This window comes from Bufo gargarizans, chromosome 5, assembly GCF_014858855.1.
Source record: "Bufo gargarizans isolate SCDJY-AF-19 chromosome 5, ASM1485885v1, whole genome shotgun sequence".
Taxonomy (NCBI): Eukaryota; Metazoa; Chordata; class Amphibia; order Anura; family Bufonidae; genus Bufo; species Bufo gargarizans.
The window spans coordinates 343,569,287-343,592,368 of NC_058084.1; the positions used below are offsets into that span (position 1 = coordinate 343,569,287).

Genomic DNA, 23,082 nt, shown 5'->3' on the forward strand with positions numbered 1-23,082 from the left:
TTCAATTCAGTATTACTACACATGTTACCCACAGAAGGATGTGTTGAAAACCAGGTCCTAAGCCTCAGTCTACGGAAAAACTGATGTAAATCAGCTTCTAGTTGTAACCAATCAGTGTTACTGTTGGGACAGAAGCTTAGACCCTTGGCCAAGACATCCAACTGTGTGTCTGATAAAACATGGGAGGAGATATTTACCACAGTGTTGTTATCATTTAATTGCGTTTTTTGGTCAATATTCTTTTGCTCCTTGTTTTTGTGTCGGAAGCGGTGGCGTTTCCTTCCTCCACGTCTCGTTCGCTTCTTCCTAACAAGTTCATTGTATCCTCTAAAAAAGGTTCTGTAGAGGCATTATTCTGTGAATTTTGAGTTTGAGTCAAGTCCCTTTTCAGATTTTTCTTTCCAATCTTTTGAGTGCGTTGTTGTGACTGATGGTTAATTGTCCAATTATACACATTCCCTGAGTTATAATCCAACGCATCACGTTGCCATTTGCTGCGTTTGGTATCCTGAATTTCAACTTTTAATTTATCCAGGTGTGGCTGTAACTTGGACAAATAATCCCGATATTCATCTGTGGATAATAACGAACTCAGTGTACCTTGTAAAGAATCATGTTTTTCTGTAGTGTCGGCCAAATCCTTTTGCAAAAATTCCATATTTAATAATATGAGATCCAATGCAAATTTGTTCGCAATGGATTCATACTTCAAACGAAATTCATTTTCATGCATGTACATGGTTGGTTGAGAATGTGTCCTTAAACCACGAGGTATCCTGCCGGTTTTAAAATACTCACTCAATGTAGTGAGGTGCAAATCCAAACTCACCAATTTTTTGGTAATTCTTTCAAAGTCCCGTTTCGTATCCGTAATATTGGGAGTGGACAAAAACTCTGCATCTCCTTTGTGTGCACCAAGGATTCTGCTTGCCTGCTCCTGGGAATAAGAAAAGACGCCTGGTGTAGAAAAGTCCTCAGTGGGAAGATTTGTATCCGAAGTCATCTGGTAAATCTTGGTGTGCTCAGCTCCACTAGATTCAATAACAATAAAAAAGGAATGTGGGCAGCACCACTATCTGTGTAGTATACTCGGAGTGCCAGCGGCTGAGTAGGCGATCCACCTCCAACGATATAAAATAAAAGAATTCCGCAGCACATCCACGTAGTAAAGAAAATGAAAAAAAAAAAAAAAACTTTATTCACCAAGCATGCGACGTTTCAATCCTCTCAATGGGATTTTCCTCAAGCAGTGACATAGTGGGCAGTGCTCTATGCCTATTTAAGCACAATCTCATAATTGAACAATCCATAGTTAAATTACATTCATTACTAGTAATATATATAAAAAAAATCATAATACAAGCAGTGTCAATAGTATATTAATACAATCAAATCCTATCACAGATATATGTGCAGTGATACAGTGTACATAATACCCCTAACCTGTCTAATATACAATATACAAAGACAATACTTTAATAACGATCATAATTGATTCAGGTGTCGATCATATAAAAAACTAAAATGTGCAGGTGTACCTTCAGTAGAATGATGAACAACATTGTAGAGACGTACGGAGGGGTCAGTACTCGTGGATGCCGGCGTCTCAGGCATACCATTGCGCATGTCTGAAGGACCTTCCTGGGACTTCTAATCACCTGATCTCTCATCTCAGACATGCATTACACTGCGCATGTCTAAGGACCTTCAGGAATGTAGTCACTCCCCCGGTCATGTGTTAGAGTATATCACATGATCGGAATAGACAACCAGGAACTCCAAGTGTTTGATAATGATACAGGCATATGTGTGACTCTGTTCATATGTTAATATAGATGTTAAAGATGTGAATATATAAACATATAAACAATGCACACATTAAATTCCTAGGCCGCACTGTCTATATTAAAGATATATAGCCATTTTTTGGAATTACTTATTTATTTTTAACCCCACCCCACCCCACAATGGACCTTTTACTTAGCATTCTGTATTAAGAATGCTATTATTTTCCATTATAACCATGTTATAAGGGAAAATAATAAAATATACAGAACACCGATCCCAATCCCGAACTTCAATGAAGAAGTCCGGGTTCGGGTCTGGGTACCACAGTCAGTTTTTTATCACGCGCGTGCAAAATGCGCAATGAAAAAGTCGGAAGATGACTGATTGGTAACATTTTGGGGTGTGTATGACTTTTTGATCGCTTGGAATTACACTTTTTGTGATAAAGGTGACAAAAAATAGAATTTTTGGCTTAGCTTTCATATATATATTTTTTTTATAATGGCATTTACGTGAGGGGATAGATCCTGATAGAATTTTATAAAGCAGATGATTATGGACGCGATACCTAATAAGTCTACTTTTTACATTTATTTCAGTTTTACACATTGAAAGCATTTTTGAATAAAAATAAATCATGTTTTAGTGTTTCGATTTTCTGAAAACCATATTTTTTTTTATCTTTTGGGCGATTGCCTTAGGTAGGCTCTCAGTTTTTGCGGGAAGAGATGACGGTTTGATTGGTACTATTTTGGGGTACATTTATTTTTGATCGCTTGGAATTATACTTTTTGTGATGGAAGGTTGCTCAGTTTTTAGTTTTTTTTTTACGTTGTTCACTAGAGGTGGCAGATTATGTTACACTTTTATAGAGCACATAGTTATGGACGTGGCGATACCTAATATGTCTGTTTATTTATTTATTTAAACACAATTTTATGGTGAGGGGGCTTTTTTTATTATAAAAAAATATATACTTTTTTTTCACTTTTTATATTTGTCCCACTGTGGAGCTTCACCTTTTCAGGGGTTGATCCCTTTTTTCAATTCAGTACAATACATTCTGTATTGTACTTCACTGAACTGTCAGCGTCTTACAGTTGATGCTGACAGTTGCCTAGGAGACCCAGTCCTCAGGCTGGATCTCCTGGACTTCTGTAGCTGGCAGGCTCCGAAGCCTGTGGAAGGTATCGGGGCTGCCATTGCAACAATCGTCCCCCTATCAGCACAGCGCAGGGGGCCGATTGAATCAGAGGGAGCTCCCTCTAAACCCTGCACGTGCTGCGGTCAGCGGCAAATGCGTGAAGGGGTTAAAAAGCGGGTTTTGGAAATTTTCTAATAAAAATTGCATCTAAAAATTATACTTCAACACCCCAAAAAAATTACGTTTACAAAATAATGGCAACATAAAATAGACATATGGGAAATGTAAAATAATAACTATTACTACATGTTTTAAAAGCAGAGAAACGAACATTTTGAAAATGTAGAATTTTTCCAACTTTTTGGTAAATTTTTTATTTATTTTTTTAAAGGTGAAATACATCGACTACAATTTTTCACTGTCATGAATTACGATGTGTGACGAGAAAATCTCAGAATGGCTTGGATAAGTAAGTCTTCCAAAGTTATTACCACATAAAGTTACATGTCAGATTTCCAAAATTTGGCCTGGTCCTTAAAGGGGTATTCCCATCTGAGACAATGGGGGCATATCGCTAGAATTATCTAATGGGTGCAGATCCCACTTCCGGGACCTGCACCTATCTTGTGAACGCAGCCGGCAAAGCGAACGAGGACACACCACGCATGCATGGCTGCCCTCTATTCATTGCTATGAGACCACCGAAAATAGCCGAGCACTGGCTCGGATATTTCTGTCAGCCCCAAGAAAATGAATGGGAGCGGTGGCCGCGCAAGCGCGGTGCGCTCCCATGCACTTCTATGGGAGCGTAAACTCTGGGTCCTCCTGCCATCACTTTATAGGGTCCGTTCTCTATATAGGTGAGGGCCCCTACTGGCCATATACCCCCATTGTCTCAGATGGGAATAACCCTTTAAGCCAAGGTGAAACATTTCTGTGTCTGGAATGCTTAACATACAGACAAAAGAAAGGTATTGTTTTAAATCAGCATGATGAGCCCTATCAAACAGTATGACTGGTTTAATAATGTTGATACTGGTGACAGAGCACTTTAATTCGTCCCCAGCATGGGTATGAATGTTTGCGTAGACACGTAGACACAGAGACAAACATACACATAGATGTAAACATAAAGTAAAAAGGTCACCACTAAATCCAGTCAATGATCACACCTATGCCTGAGAGAAAGTATAGAACGGTGCATAGAAGGCACGTATGATTCTTTCCATAGCTGTGGACACCTGTGATCAGGTTTTTATTCCCGGACAACCATTTTATGGCAAGCACTGAATATAGCAAATTTCCTTTTTACATGTTTCTTTGATTCCCATTTAGACTTGCACATGATTATCTGCATTTCCAAGACATACTGTACACATATAGATTAAGTCTATAACAGTGTTTTGCAGTTATTAATTGCATAGTGCATTACACATTTACTTACAGGACTTTACAAAATTTCAGAAATTGTATTCTGATAAATATGGTTTAAGATCTATCTAAGCAGTCTGATTACCGTATGTTTCGCCCTATAAGACACACCGGCCCATAAGACGCATCTAGGTTTTAGAGGAGGACAGTAAGAAAAAAATATTTATCATTAGACCTAAGGTCAGACCATCAATCAGACACCTAATATTAATCAGACCTCAGCTGACAGCCCCAATCAGACATCCCAATGTTAATAAGACCCCCAATCAGATCTCAGCTCAGACCCCAAAGTGAACGACCTCCAATCAGACCTCAGATAAGAGCCCCAATATAAATGAGACCCCCATTCAGACCTCAGATCAGAACCCTAGCCTCTCATCAGCCCCCCAGCCTCTCATCAGTGCTCATGCATTGTACACAGGAGCAGGCAGTGTGAAGAATGACAGGCAGAGCTGGCATGTGTGGCAAGAAAGCCTGCTTCGCCCCTCATCTGCCTGCTCCCGCGCTCCCACTAACATTCTCACCGCAAATCTGCCGGCTGGACCCTGTCAACCAGCACCAGACAGGGCCGGCCGACCTCTACACTAGCTACAGAAGACGTGACCTTACCAGCCAGCGCACGCCGCAGCCGATCCCCATTGGCAAGTATGCGCTGAGGGCTCTGCCTCTTCCCAGGTAACTCAGATGTGTGGTACATTGCAGGCTGCTGTTCCTATGCAGCGCAGCCTGCGATGTGCCAAGAATAAGCAATGCGCCGCACATTTTATATTTCTTTGCCCTGTATTCAGCCCATAAGACACACTAGCATTTTCCCCTTCATTTTAAGGGGGGGTGCGTCTTATGGGGCAAAAAATACGGTACTTACATAAAAAGCCTAATGTTAACATTTTACTACAGTACATTTGTTATTACTAAATTATTGGCCATTTATGAAGAAGTCCGAGTGTGATAAAATGCAGGAGTTGGAGTCAGAACCTTGGCTTACCAACTCCACAGCCCTGCTGCCCATGTATTGACACTTGGACTGTTTATTGGACTGCACATACTCTGCCTGCCCCTATGGTTTTGCCTTATCCCTTGATGCAAACAGTCTCTCATGACCGCCGTGGGTTGGCAGTCAACCAGACTACTCCAGGAGGCAGTGGCCTGTTACCTCTGCAGGGAAGTCCACACCCCTGTACAGGAGATAAAGGGAAAAACCCGGAAACTGCCAGGATAACGCCCTAAGGAACAGCCCCAAGTCAAATCTGTTTCTTTGACACAGAGGTTCCACACCCACTGCCGTAACAATTCCAAGGCTAATTTCAAACAGGCTGTTCTTGTCCATAAAATGACTGCTGATGGAGGATGATGTGACCAGGCAAGTTGCCTTCATTCACATGCACCTGCCATCTGCACTTGTACTTATGGGAGTTTAGTGAAGGTGCAGTGTGTTTGAATACAGAAGGCAACACATGGAGGTGATTTGCTTGGTCACATGACCTTCCACGGTTTTTCCCGTACGGGTGCGATACGTGAAGCAAACACATAGTATCCAAACTAAATCTTGACCCATTTATTTCAATAGGTCTGTGCACACGTTTTTCACGTATCATTTCTGCGTTCAGGAAACATCTCAGCATGTCCTATATTCAGCGTTTTTCGGTCTGGTTCCATAGAAGTGAATGGGGCTTAAGTAAAAAACAAACAGTATCCGGATGCAATGTGTTTTTCACTGATGGTTTTTAATAGCTGTAGATAGTTATTCTTCCAATTTTCCTCCAAATCAAGCAGAATAACTCCCTGGATCAACGACCCATAACTAATAGCTATAGTCTGTAATATTATTACACTCCAGAAATACATCCAGGCCCCTCTTGAATTCCTTTATTGTGCTCACCATCACCACCTCCTCAGGCAGAGAGTTCCATAGTCTCACTGCTCTTACCGTAAAGAATCCTCTTCTATGTTTGTGTACCTCTCGTCAAAGTCCTGGGTATAAATAGATGATGGGAGAGATCTCTGTTCTGACCTCCGAAATATAGAATTTTAACAATCTGGGTACTGTAGTCCACCCATTCCAGTTATTACTTTAGATGCCCTCCTCTGGACCTTCTCCAGCTCTGCTATGTCTGCCTTGTTCACAGGATCCCAGAACTGTACACAGTACTCAATGTGTGGTCTGACCAGTGATTTGTAAAGTGGCAGGACTATGTTCTCATCAAGGGCATCTATTGGCCTTTTCCATGTCAGTGTTTCAATTAAAAAAAAACTATTTAAAACAAGTAGCAGTAAATGCTTAGGCTCAAGTGTAGTATACAAAAGGTGAAGCTTTTCTTTAAAGTGAGTCTTTCACCTAAAATCACTATTATAGAACACTAACATCAGGATCTCCATTACATTCCCCATATTAGAATGCTACCTTCCATATTGCTGTCCATCGCAGATTCTCTCAGAAAAACACTTATTTAATATGCTAATTAGCTTCTATAGGTGCCCAGGGGCGGCGTTCATGCGGCCATTGCCTAGGCCCCTCGTCGCTTTTCATACGAAACCCCTCCCCTTTCATCCCTCTGGCCCCGCCCTAGGTTCTTCTGATTATGTCCTCCTCTTGATGAGAAATCCAGCGCCAGCGCCGTTCAACAGATTCACCGTGCCTGCGCAATTTATTCCCTATTATGGGCAGAGGCACAAGAGCGTTTAATGCGCATGTGCCGGCCCATACATCCCGATCTAGTCGGCCTTGTGCCTCTGCCCATAATGGGGAATGAAGTGCGCAGGTGCGGCCAATCTGTTGAACGGTGCTGGCGCTGGATTTCTCACTAAGAGGAGGATGTCATCCGAAGAGCCTAGGGCGTGCCAGAGGGATGAAAGGGGAGGGGTTTCATATGAAAAGCGCCTAGGGGCCTGGGCACCGGCCACCCCCCTGGTCACCTATAGAAGCTAATTAGCATATTGAATAAAAGTGTTTTTCTGAGAAAATCAGCGATGGACAGCAATATGGAAGGTAGCATTCTAAGATCCTGACGTTAGTGCTCTACAATAGTGATTTTAGGTGAAAGACTCACTTTAAAACGTAAGTTCTTGCCAAGCAACATTTCCATGTTTATCAGCGCCGTTCACAGAAGCACAAAACCTGTCAGATTTATAGCATCATTATTATAAAATCTTATGTATTCCATATAAAAGCAGCGCCTGCAGCTCGTGATCGGATACAGTTCAAAATAACCTCACGACAAAACACTAGGCAGAAAATGAGAGATATTAGAAAGCTTTTAAGCCACAAGAATTCTAGACTTCCAGAAAATGGAGGAGTTCCTAGGATTTACGTCAAGCCATTGCATTTTTCAGCCAATGCTAGATTCAGTTGTAATACCAAAGACACAATAACTCTGACGAGATAATAAATTATGCACTCAGCCAGAAATTATACTGGTAATGATTGCCAGTAACTTATACGCTATAGTGTCTTCTGCTCCAGTAAGGCGCCAATGACTGGTGACTCCAGTTTGGAAACTGACTACAATGCAGCTAAAGAAGTAGCTTAACCCCTTAAAGCCACAGTGTGGTTTGGTACTTTAAGGGGTTGTCCACATTTAAATTTTTTTAAATTCCCTCCAACCGAGTGGGACCTGTGAGGGACTGTATACTTACATTTGGTTTTGGCTTCATGGGTCCTAGGCTATCTTCACTGCACAGGAAGTTTACGTGTGAGAACCACAAGTGCAGTGTAGACAGCCCAGGACTACCAAGGCCAAAACCAAATGGCAGGGAGCAGTTAAAGGGAACCTGTAATCACCTTTATGCTGCCCATACTAAATGGCAGCATAAAGTATAGACAGGTGAGTTGATGTCATTTATTAGTTAAAAGTAAGTGGTTGCCGAGAACCAACGTCACAATCATTGCAGACTGGGCCTGGAAAAGAGTCCGGCCACCTGAGAAGAGTCCTGGTTATTCATGAATTCCTGCTCTCCTGCCCACCTGCTGATGACTGACCGTCTTCTACCTAGTTCTCTCCCCTTCTCTCTAGGAGAGAACTGCCAATCATCAGCAGATGGGTGAGACAGCAGGAGACTATGTATAACCAGGACTCTTCTCAGGTAGATCTGACTCTTTTCAAGGCCTGGGCTGCAAGGATTATGATGCTGGTTCTCGGCAACCACTTACTTATAGCTGATGAGTAACACACCGCTGACATCAGCATTTCTGTCACTAATTTATATGGCCCTCAGTGAGGTCAGCATAAAGTTTATGACCAGTTCCCTTTAAGTACACTTCCCTTCACAGGTCTCGCCATTTTTAACGCCACCAGTACATCTAATGTATTGCATTACTTAAAATTATTTTTTTTAGTCGTGACAACGTGAAAACATAGCAATTCTGCAATTTTTTTCATTTATTTTTTCGTTCTCATGGTGCTTACCAGGGGGTACAAATGACATAACTTTATTCTGAGGGTCGTTATGATTAATTACAGTGATAGCAAATTACCATAAGGTTTATGTTTTCTAAAACACATTTTCATTGTCCTTGTGTCACCACACTCAGACTCGTATAACATTTTTATTTTTCATGCTGTGTGAGGTTTTGCAGGGTAAGTTGTAGTTTTCATTCGTGCCATTTTGGGTATGGGTCAGATGCGGACCTATTCACTTCAACGGGGGCCGCAAAAGATGCGGACAGCACACAGTGTGCTGTCCTCGTCTGTCCCTTCTGTGGCATACGCAAAAAACAGAACATGTCCTATTCTTGTCCGTATAGGGCAAAGTGCCCAAACTGCAACCCTACAATCCACTTATTTATCACTACAGCCCAATATAGTATATATTCCATGTACTTTATCATTTAGCTATAATAGCCTGCCTACATTCAGTGCGCTGCCTGTGCTGTTCATAGTGCGCCCTGCGCTGATGAACGGCAGGAAAAGTCTAGGGCATACTGGTACACCATAGACTTTTTCCAGGGTGCGAATGCCCATAGAGAGAGCTTTGAGTGCCCCCTCTGGCACCTGTGCCATAGGTTCGCCACCACTGCTAAAGGAGGAAAGACGTTCTGTTCTGCAAAATGTGGAACGCACATGGTCGGTATCCATGTTTTGCGGATCCGCAATGTGCGAACTGCAAAAACGGCTATGGCTGTGTACACGAGCCCTACGGCTAGATTCACACTAGTGCGAGATCTAGCACTGCCGAAAACCACATGATCGCCGTCCGGCCTCATTAACTCTAATGGGGATAGCCGGAGATGCAGCTGGACTAAAACGGCTGTGCGTTGGATCACACTAACACTAGCCTAAATAATGTGATCATGTCATTGTACAGGTCATTACCAATACGTGAAAAGGGCTTTCTGTGTGTCTTTTACTTGACTTTAATTTTATTGTTTGCTTTTGTTTTAAATCCCTGAACCTGTAATCCACAAATCGCCCATCCCATACACTGCACTACTGCTGATGCTGCTTTTCCCTTGGTGCCTGAACTTGTAATTTGCATAAATATAAAAAGGAGAGAAGATACCTCTGTAGCAGTTCACCGTACAGAGATCACATCATTTTACTCAGCATGATCAACCCTACCAGGCAATGTTTTTATAGGGTAGATCATGCTGACAGATGCTTATTTATGCACGGATATCCATGTTTCAGGCGGTGTGTATACTGGCGAGATGCACTACACGTTACCTCTGTATGAATCCAGTAAGCAGGAGGATGCAGGTTGTATTTCACAGCAAGCTCCAGAACCCCCTCTCTTTCCAGAAGTCCTGGACTCGAACAAATGGAAAAGCCTCCGACTTTAGGAACTCCAGGAATAAAAAAGTCAACCCTGAAAATAATAATAAACAGATGTCAGAAATTGCGTATCCCATGCCCGTGCAAAAAATAAAGAAAAAGTAAATTTTGGGCGTTTTTTGCAGCATTTGAATTCAGCCAGAATCGCTGCAGAAAATCCCTAATTGCGTGGGGCCATACCCTAAAAGTGAAGATCTCAGAGACTATTAGGCTCCGTGCACAAGGATAACAAATCTCCTCTCCTATACCTCGGACAACAGCAACCAGCAGTCAAATATCCACAGAGATCACAGGCACGTATGAAATAAACTTCTAGAGAAATAGCACAACCTAGAGTAGATGGAAATCTGCTCCAGAACTGGGATTACATGGCCAATGCAAGTAGTTGCTAAATTTGACGTCTCAGGGGAGGCGACAGGTCCTCTATAATAGAGGAGGGGGGTGGGGGGGGCATTGTTCAGGATTCGTGCCTCTTTTCCTGAGCGGAGAGCAATCACAAAGAATTTCCCGCTCCAGACGGCCTGTACTGTGTTACACAGGAAATGCACTGATTTGTATGGGCGTTGTGTAATGACTAGGTTTCCCTGTGGTGGCGCTGCAGGGGAACTGAACACTTACAGTCAGGTTCCCCAAAATTAAAATTCATTTCTAAGGGCTCCGAGCATGGGGATATCTTAAGTTGATTGTCATTGAAACCATTCTAAGGCCTCATGCACACAACTGTATGTATTTTGCGGTCTGCAAAACACGGATCTGCAAAAAATACGGATGACACCTGTGTGCATTCCGTATTTTGCGGAACGGAACAGCTGGCCCCTAATAGAACAGCACTATCCTTGTTAATAATAGGAAATGTTTTATTTTATTTTTTGCGAAACGGAAATACGGAAACGGAATGCACAGGGAGTAACTTCTGTTTTTTCAGAGACTGATCTGCACCGTCATCTTTAAGGCCCCCTTTACAAAACTCTGGCGATCCGTTTCAGTTCCCCTCCGCCCTAAAGTTGAAAATGCTGGAGAGGAACTGAAGCCAGAACTGATCCCAAAGTCTCATATCGGAAAGTTCTCATACATCTGGCACATCGGTTGTGATGCCTCATTCCAAAAAGCGCCAGCCAGAATAACGCTGCATGCTCAGTTTCCATGTCGGGCGCTATCAGTGGATAGACGCCGGATCTGCGCACTGAAGTGCAGTTCACATACATCAGTTGTGTCAGGCTCCCAGCCCAAAATAGCTGGCGGACACAACTGAACTGAAGTGAAGTGAAGCAGGCCTTGCTATGTATTTTCTGTTTGTATTGATATTGGGCACCACGGTGGCAGCACTGGTGCCTTGCAGCGTTGGGGTCCTGGGTTCGAATTCCACCAAGGACAACATCTGCATGGAGTTTGTATGGGTTTCTTCCGGGTACTCCGGTTTCCTCCCACACTGTACAGACATACTGATAGGGACTATATCAGAGGAAACCGGAGTACCCGGAAGAACATACAAACTCTATTGTGAGCCCCATTGGGGACAGTTGGATGCTAATGTCTGTAAAGCGCTGCAGAATATGTCAGCGCTATATAAGTGCATAAATAATAATAATATTTTACACACATTTCTCTACTTCATATCCTCTTTGTAGCCCAAAGTCACAAGTAAAACTGTTACATTATCTGTGGTCCTATATATAGTACTGGGTTGGAATCTTGAAGGGGTTTTCCAGGTCTTTACCATCGACTCTCCAGCACCTCTGCCGATCAGCTTTTTCACGAGCTATAGTACAAAGCACCGGACACACACAGCTCCACACACCTTGTAGTGGCTGTGCCTGGTTACTGCAGCGCTGCTCCTATATGCTTCAATGGCGGGGTCACTATACGATGGACAGAGCTGTATAGTTCTGGTGAACAGCAACCACTGAAAACAGCTGATTGGCGGGCTTTCTGGGAGTAGGACCCCCGCCAATTGGATACTGATGACCTATCCTAAGTATAGGTCAATGTTTAGTCCTGAAAAACCCCTTTCAGATTCATGTCCAGTGCTACATACAGGGCCACAGATGGCTAATGTTAGCCCACATACTACAGCTGATCACACCCGGAGGTCTTCAAAGACAAAAAAAATCAATTACTCGAAGCATACAACCTCTGCAAACCCAGTAATCTACCCAACTACTAATCGTCCCTTTGCCGGCATTTAGACCACATGCACACGACTGCATTTTCGGTCCGCATCCGATTCATTTCAACGGGGTGAGAAAAAAATGCAGACAGCAAAAAAAGATAGAACATGTCCTATCCTTCTTAGGCTCCATTCACACATCCGCAATTCCATTCCGCATTTTGCGGAACGGAATTGCGGACCCATACATTTCTATGGGGCCGCACGTCCGCAATTCCGATCCTGAAAAAAAATAGAACATGTCCTATTCTTGCCCACAATAGCGGACAAGAATAGGCATATTCTCTTAGTGCCGGCAATGTGCGGTCTGCAAAATGCGGAACGCACATTGCCGCTGTCCATGTTTTGCGGATCCTTGGATACGCAAAACACACACGGATGTGTGAATGGACCCTTATTCTTAGGATAGGACATTTCTACAGGAGCTTGAAAAATAACTGGCAGCATGTACTTGGCTGGAATCCTTGTATTGCAGATCTGTCATTTGCAGACCACAAAACGCATACGGTCGTGTGTATGAGGCCTTAATTGCATTCAGAAAAAAGGCAGCTTATAATCACTAAGAAGTAAGTGAGGAGCAACTAATACTTCAAGAGGAATGCAGTATGGAGGAATCCCGAGTCAGGATGATTTACTCTGGGTGAAGCAGAATTAAACTGAATAGCAGGAAAAAGCACTCCCTAAAATTCCTAACATTCCCAAAAATTAAGACATACGTACTCAAAGGACGCATGGATGAATCCCAGGCTGGATCCCATATTTTTCAGATTCATCCCAATCACTCATGAGAACGAGGCAACAAAACGTTTTCATTTCTGACATGCATGGAACACCATATATTGCCTATACAGGAGTATCTAGTAATAGTATCTAGCAACAATCTAACCCATTCCAAAAGAGAAAGGACCCATGGCGTGTCCCCCGCTGACGGCGTGTGTAATCTGTGGCCAAATCCACACGTAGAATCAGAAGCAGACACTGGGTATTGTCTAGGACTGTGATGGCTAACCTCCGGCACTCCAACTCCCAATATGTAAACTTTCTTGGCTGTTCCCAGAACTCTATAGAAATGAATGGAGCATGCTGGAAGTTGTAGTTTTACCACAGCTGGAGTGCCGAAGGTTAGCCATCACTGGTCTAGGATATGCTCAATGCCAGTCTTATATAAAGCCTCATCTTCACGTCAGTGTTCTCCACGGACAGCTCACGTACCCATTCATTTTAGTGTGTGTATTCACACATCAGTTTTTTACCATGTTCCATGTTTTTAGCACGGATGCATGCTCTATTTTATCCGTTCACGGATTCATCACGCCCATTATAGTCTATGGGTCTGTGAAAACCACGGATGCAACATGGATTCACGGATCATTAGGAAGCTCCTAACAGCATAGTCCAAGCTGGGTACGATTTCAGACTCCATCCAGCTATTACCGTACTCTCTTTTTACCAGTGGATAAAAGTGCTGAGATTTATTCAGTTTTTTTTACATAAATGAAAACCATGTGGCTTATACCCAAGATTAACAAGCCAAAGCTCAGTGACGTAAGGAAGCCAGGCTTCTCATACAGCATGGCTCTGGTATTTAAAAGAAATGTAGTATTATTATTTTTTGTTAAAGCTACTTTCACACTAGCGTTTTTGCTGGATCCGGCAGGGTTCAGCAAAAACGCTTCCATTACTGATAATACAACCGTCTGCAACCGTTATGAACTGATCCGGTTGTATTATCTTTAACATAGCCAAGACGGATCCGTTATGAACTCCAATGAAAGTCAATGGGAATGGGTAAGGATCAGTTTTCTATTGTGTCAGAGAAAACGGATCCGTCCCCATTTACTTGCATTGTGTGTCATAACAGTTTTGCTCCGCATCCCAGGACGTAAAGCAAACTGCAGCATGCTGCGGTTCGCTCTCCGGAATGAGAATGGAACGGAATGCATTTTGGAGCATTCCATTCTGTTCAGTTACGTTTTGTCCCCATTGACAATGAATGGGGACAAAAACGGAAGCGTTTTTTTCCGGTAAATACCGTAAAATATTAACGCTAGTGTGAAAGTAGCCTTACAAGATCATGGATTCTAAAATGTTAGTATTTTTTTTTCCCAGCAAGGAACAGAAGGTCACCACACAATACATGGTAAGCTCTACAAATACTTCCACATGAGCTCATTGTTTTTCTTAATTAATTGAATCTACAGACGCTCATAATAATATTGCATACGCTGCTAGACTCTTGGATTCAATTGTTCCCAAAATTACCAGGAGAAAAAAGTAGGTATTTTTTTTCCCTCAGAAACAAAACGTTCCCTTGAGTCAATACAACGTTAGACAGAAGCTCACATTTCCCCAGGATAATCGTTGTAAAGGATAACCCATAGTAACGATTACCATTAACACAAAGTTCATATACGTCACTCACTATCCATGAATCACAAAGGGATAAGTAGATTATACAATTAGGGAAGAGCTCCCTCTAGTGGAAAACGGCTAGCTCAACACGCAACAGAATTAAAGGGGTTGTCAGGGAGTTGAAGAAATCAACCTCCATAGATGTACTGCACATATCGCTGCAGGAAAATAAAGACCATCAGTTACCTACAGAGGGTCTGCGTGAAGCTGCAGGGGATTTAACTGTGGATTTTAATTTCTTTTTACTTTACAGAATTTCCTCCTGTTTGCTTTTGAGTTTCGCCAGGTCAGCTGTCCATAACGGGCGATGGTGTTCAGGCACTGGATATGACCCAAGTCGGTTTGCACGACTGGCCAGTGTGGCAAGCACAGCATCTCCGGATTTGCGGACCCTTCGAAGTGAACGTGTCCACATCCGTGATGCGGAATGCACACTGAACGATGCCCGTGTATTGCAGATCCGCAAATGCAGGCCGCAATACGGCAATGGAGGGGAAACAGTCGTGTGGATGAGCCCTAACACAGGTTAGCCTATGTTCATGCTGTGGATTCTACGGAAGATGGCTTTATATGTATTGTCTACATTTCCATAGCATATGTTTAATGGGGTTTTCCAGGATGCTGATACTGATGACCCTCACTAATCCTGAGGATAGGCCGACAGTATCAGGAGCCTGGAAAACACCTTTAACTTCATCTGGAAGGAAAATAAACTTACATACATACATCAACATAGCGCTATAAAAATGTCACTTGGCAAAGAAAACCCCAAAACACACCACAAAAGAAAAGAAAAAACTAAACGGATTTGTGAAGCAAAGATATAATTATTTGGACGGATCTGCTAACCCTTTAATGACCAGGCCACTTTTCAATTTTACACTTTTGTTTTACCTTCCCGTCTTCCAGAAGCCATAATGTTTTCCATTCACATAACCATATGAGGGATTATTTTGTGCAGAACAAGTTGTATTTTTAATAGCGCCAAATCATTTGGAGGAAAAAAATACCCAGAATTAAACTTGCGGTGTTGTGCAGATCTAAAACCCAGGGGGGGTTGAGTGTCCCTGACCCAAGGATGTATTTCATAGCGGCCCAACTACAACATCTTCAGGGATGGGGAGAGGCTGATAAGTTGAGCACTGCTGGGCGGGTTGTGCAACAGCTTGTCCGTACTAAGAATGTAATGGCAGCTTTGGAGGGTGGAGTTTTTCATGACAAGAGTAGGCAATATGATATCCTACGCACCAAACACACAGTATGGTGGAAAGCTAAGGAGATTGTAGGAATCCGAGGGTACACACGACTTACCCCGATCTGGCCCAACTACCTGTATAAAGAGCTAAATACGGTAACTAATGTGAAATTATGGGACGTGTCTGGTCTTAATCGAATGTGTCAGCTATATGAGAGCAACGGTCTTAAATCCTTTAATATGCTACAGCAAGAGTTTGGACTGCCTAAGACATTATTTTATGTCTACCTTCAGGTACGACATGCTGTACAAACACAGGACCGTAAGGAGAAAATAGTCTCTGCTGATTCGCATCCGATTATTACTCATATTACCTCCCTGGGGGATACAAGGGGATGATCTCTTCGTTCTATCTGAGCTTAATGGAGGCGTTACACAAGGCCCATCCGCTGCAGTTATATCCCAAATGGCAACAAGATGTCACTGGCTTAACAATGGAGCAGTGGGAGGAGGTGTTGGAGGATTTCACGGTGGTAGCGGTAAGTGAGGCCCACAGAGTCTCACAAATGCTATTGCTGCATAGAGTGTACAGAACTCCAGTCTTATTACACAAAATGGGGTATAGGACGGAGGATAATTGCCTTAGATGTGGCGCACATAATGCTGATTTAATTCACTTAATGTGGAATTGCCCAAAGTTGCGTAGATATTGGTCTGATGTGGGGAACTTAGTCTGTAATGTGTTAGATGTAACTATTGAACTAACTCCTACAATCTGTGTTCTGGGATATACCAAGGAGATACCGGTTACTTCTGAGCTTAGACTAGCGATCACAAGAATCCTTTACCAAGCAAGGAAGACAATTGCGTTTCACTGGATTGCCTCTGTACCCCCAGCTATCCAGAACTTAGTAGATAAGATTCATATGTTAGTAAGACTAGAGAGTTACGTATACAAAAAACGGGGGAGTAATAAGAAATTTGAGAAAATATTATAATGTTGTGGTTTAGCGTACTAAACTTGCTGATTTGACTGGAGATGGGAACGTCTCGCACGGTGATCTGTGAGTGAGGTTGGGAGACAGGCAGGGTGGATGCTGGATATGCATGTGACAAATGGAGAAACAACGGAATATCGAGCAACGGTTTATCCTGAAGATCTTCTGGGACTATGGTTCTTGGAGTACTACAAAGCCACCATTGATGCCTCTTCTAGAGACTTTCTTACAACTGCGAACCCGAGACTTTGGGTGTGGGGAGGGGGGGGGGGGGGGGGCGGATATATGTTTTTCCTCCTTTTTTTGGGGTGTTTGTATAAAATCTTATTGAAAATCAATAAAAAAGAATTGATAAAAAATAAATAAAAAATAGCACCGTATAATTTAACATATGGGACAAAATTCTTTGTAGGGTGAGAATTTTTTTTTTCTAAAAACACAATTCCACCTTGGATTTCTGGGTTTTGTTTTTACAGCGTTCACGGTGTGTTAAAAACGACATGACAACCTTATTCTGTCAGGCAGTAGGACTACGACAATGCCAAATGAATATACATTTTGTTGCGTTTTACTACTTAGACCATGGGGGCTTGTTTTTTTTTTTTGCTGGACAAGCTGTTTCTATTGATACCCTTTTGGGTAAGGCTACTTTCACACTTGTAGCAGAGTGATCCGGCAAAACGGAAGCGTTTTTCTCCGGTATTGAGATCCTATGACGAAAATGTAAACGCAAGTGAGAAAGTAGCCTAACACCGCTCGCGAGTCCGCTCATGCATCCCTTAAACCTGAATGTGGTACAGTAGTGTTAACAGGTTCCCATTAAACAGAATCTTAAAAAAAAACAAAAAAAAAAAAAGGATCGAAGCAAAGACGAAACAGACATTTGCATCCCTTTCCTGGCAATACACTATTTTTCTTTTCGGATCACATAACCATATGCCCCACCATGTCGACGACATAGGCTTAGCGACCTTTGTATAAGGCTATATTTTTAGGCTGTGGTTCTATATTTGGTACATTGTTATCTCATTAAGGAGATAAGCTGTAAGACAATAGACACAGTCACTTCCTTTTTTGTACTTACTAAGCAAAACTTTACAAACTCCAGGAAGCTATATACAAATTTACAAACTGGCAAAGCTGATGCACAATACAAAAAAAAAAAAGCAAAAAATAAAAACATACTAATTACACACCATTGCAGACCCCCCCCTCCCCCCACAAGTACAAAAGTGCAACAGAAAATGCATGCTAGTACACTTAACCGTTGAACAAAAGGATCTTCATACAAATTAATCAAATTCTGTCTTTTTCAATCTCATTTCATTGAGACTAAGAGACATCAAGTAATATTTAATTGAAAAAGATATCAGGAACTATACTCTTCAAATCCTAAAAAGGCATTCTATTTTCTGTATGATTTTCAATGGAAATGTGCCACCTAGTGGTTGATTTGAATATCACAGACACACTGTTAACCATGACTGTAACATACTAAATATAGTAATATTGGCCCCAAATTTAACCGACCGGCTGTCTAGACCTGCAGCAGGTTTATCACAGGGGCTCAGGCTGGAGGATAAATCTGGTGCAGGGAAATACACTTTTCCCTGACTCTATACCAACTATTGGTTGGCTTACTTTGAGACAGATTTTTATGCCAGAACTGCCCCAAAAGTTTGGAGCAAAATGGCGCATCTTAGGCCTGTGCCCTTCCCCAGGAAGCTACACCAACTTTCTGCTAAGTGTGTTAAATAGGGCTCACATGGAAGAGAGAATTTCTTGTAAAACTTCTATAATGTTTATTATAATAAAAAAGAAAACGCATAAAAAAAAAATCACCTAAGAATCAACATAAATCTTAAAATATAAATAAAATATAGAGATGAGGATATCCAAATAGGTGTCTCCTATGGATAGTCCGCTTTTTGTTTGTCAGCAGTGATTTGTCTGACAGATAGTCATCTAATATCGATGATTTCCATAAAGGTATATTGTTCGCAGGGTTAGTGGGATTAGTCTCTTGTGTCAGGGTGTCTGTCTTCAATTAGTGAGAATAGTTTTGCGTCTTAGGGTTCTTATTTATGGTTAGAAGGATTAACCATTCATCTCCCAAAAAGACGTAGTGGCAGAATTGATCATTCCTCCCAGACACCGCAGTACTGTATGTTCGGTATTTGCATATGACGCATACACTGTTGAGGTAGAGTCTTATGTATTACATGAGTAGATATGTAGTTGAGGTAGGGTTTTATGGGTAAAATTCATGCAATCGACTTTTCTTGTCTTTCCCCTTCATATATCACTGTATGTTCGGGGTTTGCATATGACACATACACCGTTAGGTAGAGGCTTATATATTACATGCGTCCATGTGTGGTTGAGGTGAGGCTTTATAAGTAGAATTCATACAATGCACTTTTCTTGTCTTTCTCCTTCATATATCGCTGAAGAGATAATGTGGCGTCAAGACGCTCTAGTGGTGTGTTGCATAGTGTTACTCACTGTTTGACGATCCTCCCGTGGCGTCCCACGTGGATGGGCTCTCCTGGTTTGCTGGGAGTATTTCTCCAGCGAGATGCAGTCAAGCAGGTCCGACCATAGATCTCGATGCGCTGTGTGTCAGCGTCGGTCTCGATGCGCTGTATGTTAGCGTCTTGTGTACACCGCTCCAAATCTCGCGAGACTTAACTCTAGTGTCCAGTATGCGACTGTCTTTAATCAGTGTTTCTGAAGAGCTTCAAAATTATCGAGTAGTTAAAAGTCCATTGTTGGCCAGATATTTGTGAATGAAAGTTGCCTGCAAGAAAAGCCGGGTCTGGCCAAATCAAAACTTTATCCTCTAAAATAGTGGTATATGGAGGATTAATGGAGATGGCCTGAATCTCATTAATCCTGCGAGCAGATGTTAAGGCTATTAGAAGGCACAACTTCAAGGTGAGAAATTTAATGGAGATGGTCTCTAAAGGCTCAAATGGAGGTTGAGTTACAGACTTTAACACTAGGTTTAAATCCCAGGGAGGAGGTCTAGTGGAAGTTGTTGGGGTGAATCTGGCTACTGCTCTAAAGAACCTGGACACCCATGGGACCCCTGCTATGTCCTGATCAAACAAAGCTGACAGAGCCGAAACATGTACCTTCAAAGTACTACTTGCTAGCCCTAAATCCAGTCCCTTCTGAAGGAACTCTAAAATTAGATGAATGGGAGCAGAAGAGCGGATGTCGTTAATCTGGATCTGAGCAAAGTCTAGGAATTTTTGCCAAACCCTAACATAAATAGCTACAGTCACTTTTTTTCCTAATCTTCAGAAGGGTAGAGATTAGGGCGTCAGAGAATCCCTTTTTACCTAACAAGTACCTTTTAAGTTGCAGGCCGTTAAATGGAGATTTTTTTTAATGGCGGGGTGAAAAACTGGGCCTTGGCTCAATAGATTCCATTTCTATGGAAGAACCCAGGGATCCGAGATTGACATGATTCGGAGCTAGGTGAACCAAGATCTTCTTGGCCAAAATGGGCAATGAGAATAATTCTCGCCCCATCTTCCCTGGTTTTCCATAAAACATGAGGAATCAAGGGAAGAGGAGGAAAGGCGCAAGCTAGGGATAAATTCCAGTTCTGAAGAAAAGCATCTATTCCACAAGGGGATCCCACCGGGTCTAGGGAGAAGAATCTCTTGACCTTCCTGTTCGGGTAAGTAGCAAAGAGGTCAATGTCTGGTTGTCCCCAAAGGGCAGTTATTTTCTTGAAAATGGATTGGTCTAGAGTCCAAAATGGTGACTAAGAAAGTCTGCCTGTCCATTTTCCACGCCTCTGATATGTACTGGTGAGATCGAGGCAGTCTTTTTCTGCTAATAGGAGGATTTTCTAGGCTTCCTGCATCAGAGTTCTGCACCTTGTGCCCCCCTGTTTATTTAGATATGAGACTACTGTCTTGTTGTCTGTCATGACCCTGAGATCTTTTCCTCTTATTCTTGGGAGGACAGAGCTCATTGCAAGGTGTACCGCAGTTAGTTGTTTTAGGTTGGAGGATCCTCTTTCCTGCATATCCCTTTAACAACCCTGAAAGGAGATCTCTTGGATTTGAGCACCCCACCCCAGGGGCTTGCGTCTGTAGTTAGACATATCAGGTCTTCCAGCTTACATGGCACACCCTGAATCAGATTCTTCTCCTCCAGCCACCACCTTAACACCTCAAGCTCTGAAGAGTAAGGTCTGACAATCTTATTTTTGCCTCTAGGGAGTCGTTCTTCTCCCAGAATGACAGGATTTCCCACTGGAGTTGCGCCCACCTTACTGCCAGGATGCATGATGTAAGGGACCCCAAAATAGACATTCCCTTCCTCATTGTGATCACTGGGTTCCTGATCAGATCTCAGATTTTTTCCTGGACAAGGATTACTTTTTCCTTTGGTAAAAAACATTTCTGACAGGAGGAATCTAATATCAAGACACCAGTCTTCTGGTAGGATCTGGTCTTGACTTTTCCAGATTCAAAATCCAGCCCCACTTGTTCAGAATTTCTGATACTGTCAATACTGATGCTCTGCAAGCTTCTTCTGTTCGCCCTTATATCAGAAAATCGTCCAGATATGGTATGAAGAGAAAATCTTTTTCCCTTATGTGAGCTGCCATTTCTGCAATTATTTTCGTAAATACTCTTGGAGCCATGGACAGGGCAAACGGGTGCTAGGACGCCGGCTTTCCATCCACAGTGCGCCCTTTCTCATAGGTGATTCTGTGATGACGTCATGTCCAACGCTGCGCGCCGGTCACGTGACATGCCGCTGTCCCCGGCCTAACTCCTTGCCGGAAGCTCCTCCTCCCCCACTAGTGTCATTTTAAGTGGTGATAACTTTAAAACGCCTTGACTTATCCAAGCCATTCTGAGATTGTTTTTTCGTCACATATTGTACTTCATGACACTGGTAAAATGGAGTAAAAAATCTTTATAAAAAAAAAATACCAAATTTGCCAAAAATTTTGAAAAATTATCAAATTTCCAAGTTTCAAGTTCTCTATTTCTAGAATACATAGTAATACCTACAAAAATAGTTATTACTTTACATTCCCCATATGTCTACTTCGTGTTATGATCATTTTGGGAATTACATTTTATTTTTTGGGGATGTTATAAGGCTTAGAAGTAAATTTTGAAAATTCTAAGACATTTTCAAAAAACAACTTTTTAAAGGACCAGTTCAGGTCTGAAGCCACTTTGTGAGGCTTACATAATAAAAAAAAAAAAAAAACATTCTAGAAACAAGGTATTCAAAACTGATTTTACAAACGTCGTTAACCCTTTAGGTGTTCCACAAGAATTAATGGAAAATAGATACAAATTTCAAAATTTCACTTTTTTGGCAGATTTTTAATTTTAATATTTATTTTCCAGTTACAAAGCAAGGGTTAACAGCCAAACAAAACTCAATATTTATGGCCCTGATTCTGTAGTTTACAGAAACACCCCATATGTGGTCGTAAACTGCTGTACGGGCACACGGCAGGGCGCAGAAGTAAAGGAATGCCATACGGTTTTTGGAAGGCAGATTTTGCTGGACTGTTTTTTTTGACACCATGTACCATTTGAAGCCCCCCTGATGCACCCCTAGAGTAGAAACTCCAAAAAAGTGACCCCATTTTAGAAACTACGGCATAGGGTGGCAGTTTTGTTGGTTCTAGTTTAGGGTACATATAATTTTTGGTTGCTCTATATTACACTTTTTGTGAGGCAAGGTAACAAGAAAAAGCTGTTTTGGCACCGTTTATTTTTTTGTTATTTACAATATTCATCTGACAGGTTAGATCATGTGGTATTTTTATAGACCAGGTTGTCACGGACGCGGTGATACCTAATATCCATAATATTTTTTTTATTTATTTAAGTTTTACACAATGATTTCGTTTTTGAAACAAAAAAAATTAAAAAAATCATGTTTTAGTGTCTCCATAGTCTGAGAGCCATAGTTTTTTCAGCTTTGGGGCGATTATCTTGGGTGGGGTATGATTTTTGCAGGATGAGAGGCACTATTTTGGGGTGCATATGACTTTTTGATCGCTTGCTATTACACTTTTTGTGATGCATTGTTTATTTAGCACACTTATTTTTTATGGTGTTCATCTGAGGGGTTAGGTCATGTGATATTTTTATAGAGCTGGTCGATATGGACTCGTCGATACC

The 23,082-nt window shown here is 42.0% G+C and overlaps 1 protein-coding gene across 2 annotated transcripts in view; it reads right to left on the bottom strand.

Annotated features, from left to right (window-relative positions):
* The window catches only part of OXNAD1 (oxidoreductase NAD binding domain containing 1), a 90,655-nt gene that overhangs the window by 48,837 nt on the left and 18,736 nt on the right, over window positions 1-23,082 (bottom strand). For both annotated transcript variants that reach the window (XM_044294481.1, XM_044294480.1), the window contains exon 6: window positions 10,024-10,165. In XM_044294481.1, coding sequence (XP_044150416.1) covers window positions 10,024-10,165 — 142 coding nt within the window. The remainder of the gene's footprint in view (window positions 1-10,023; window positions 10,166-23,082) is intronic.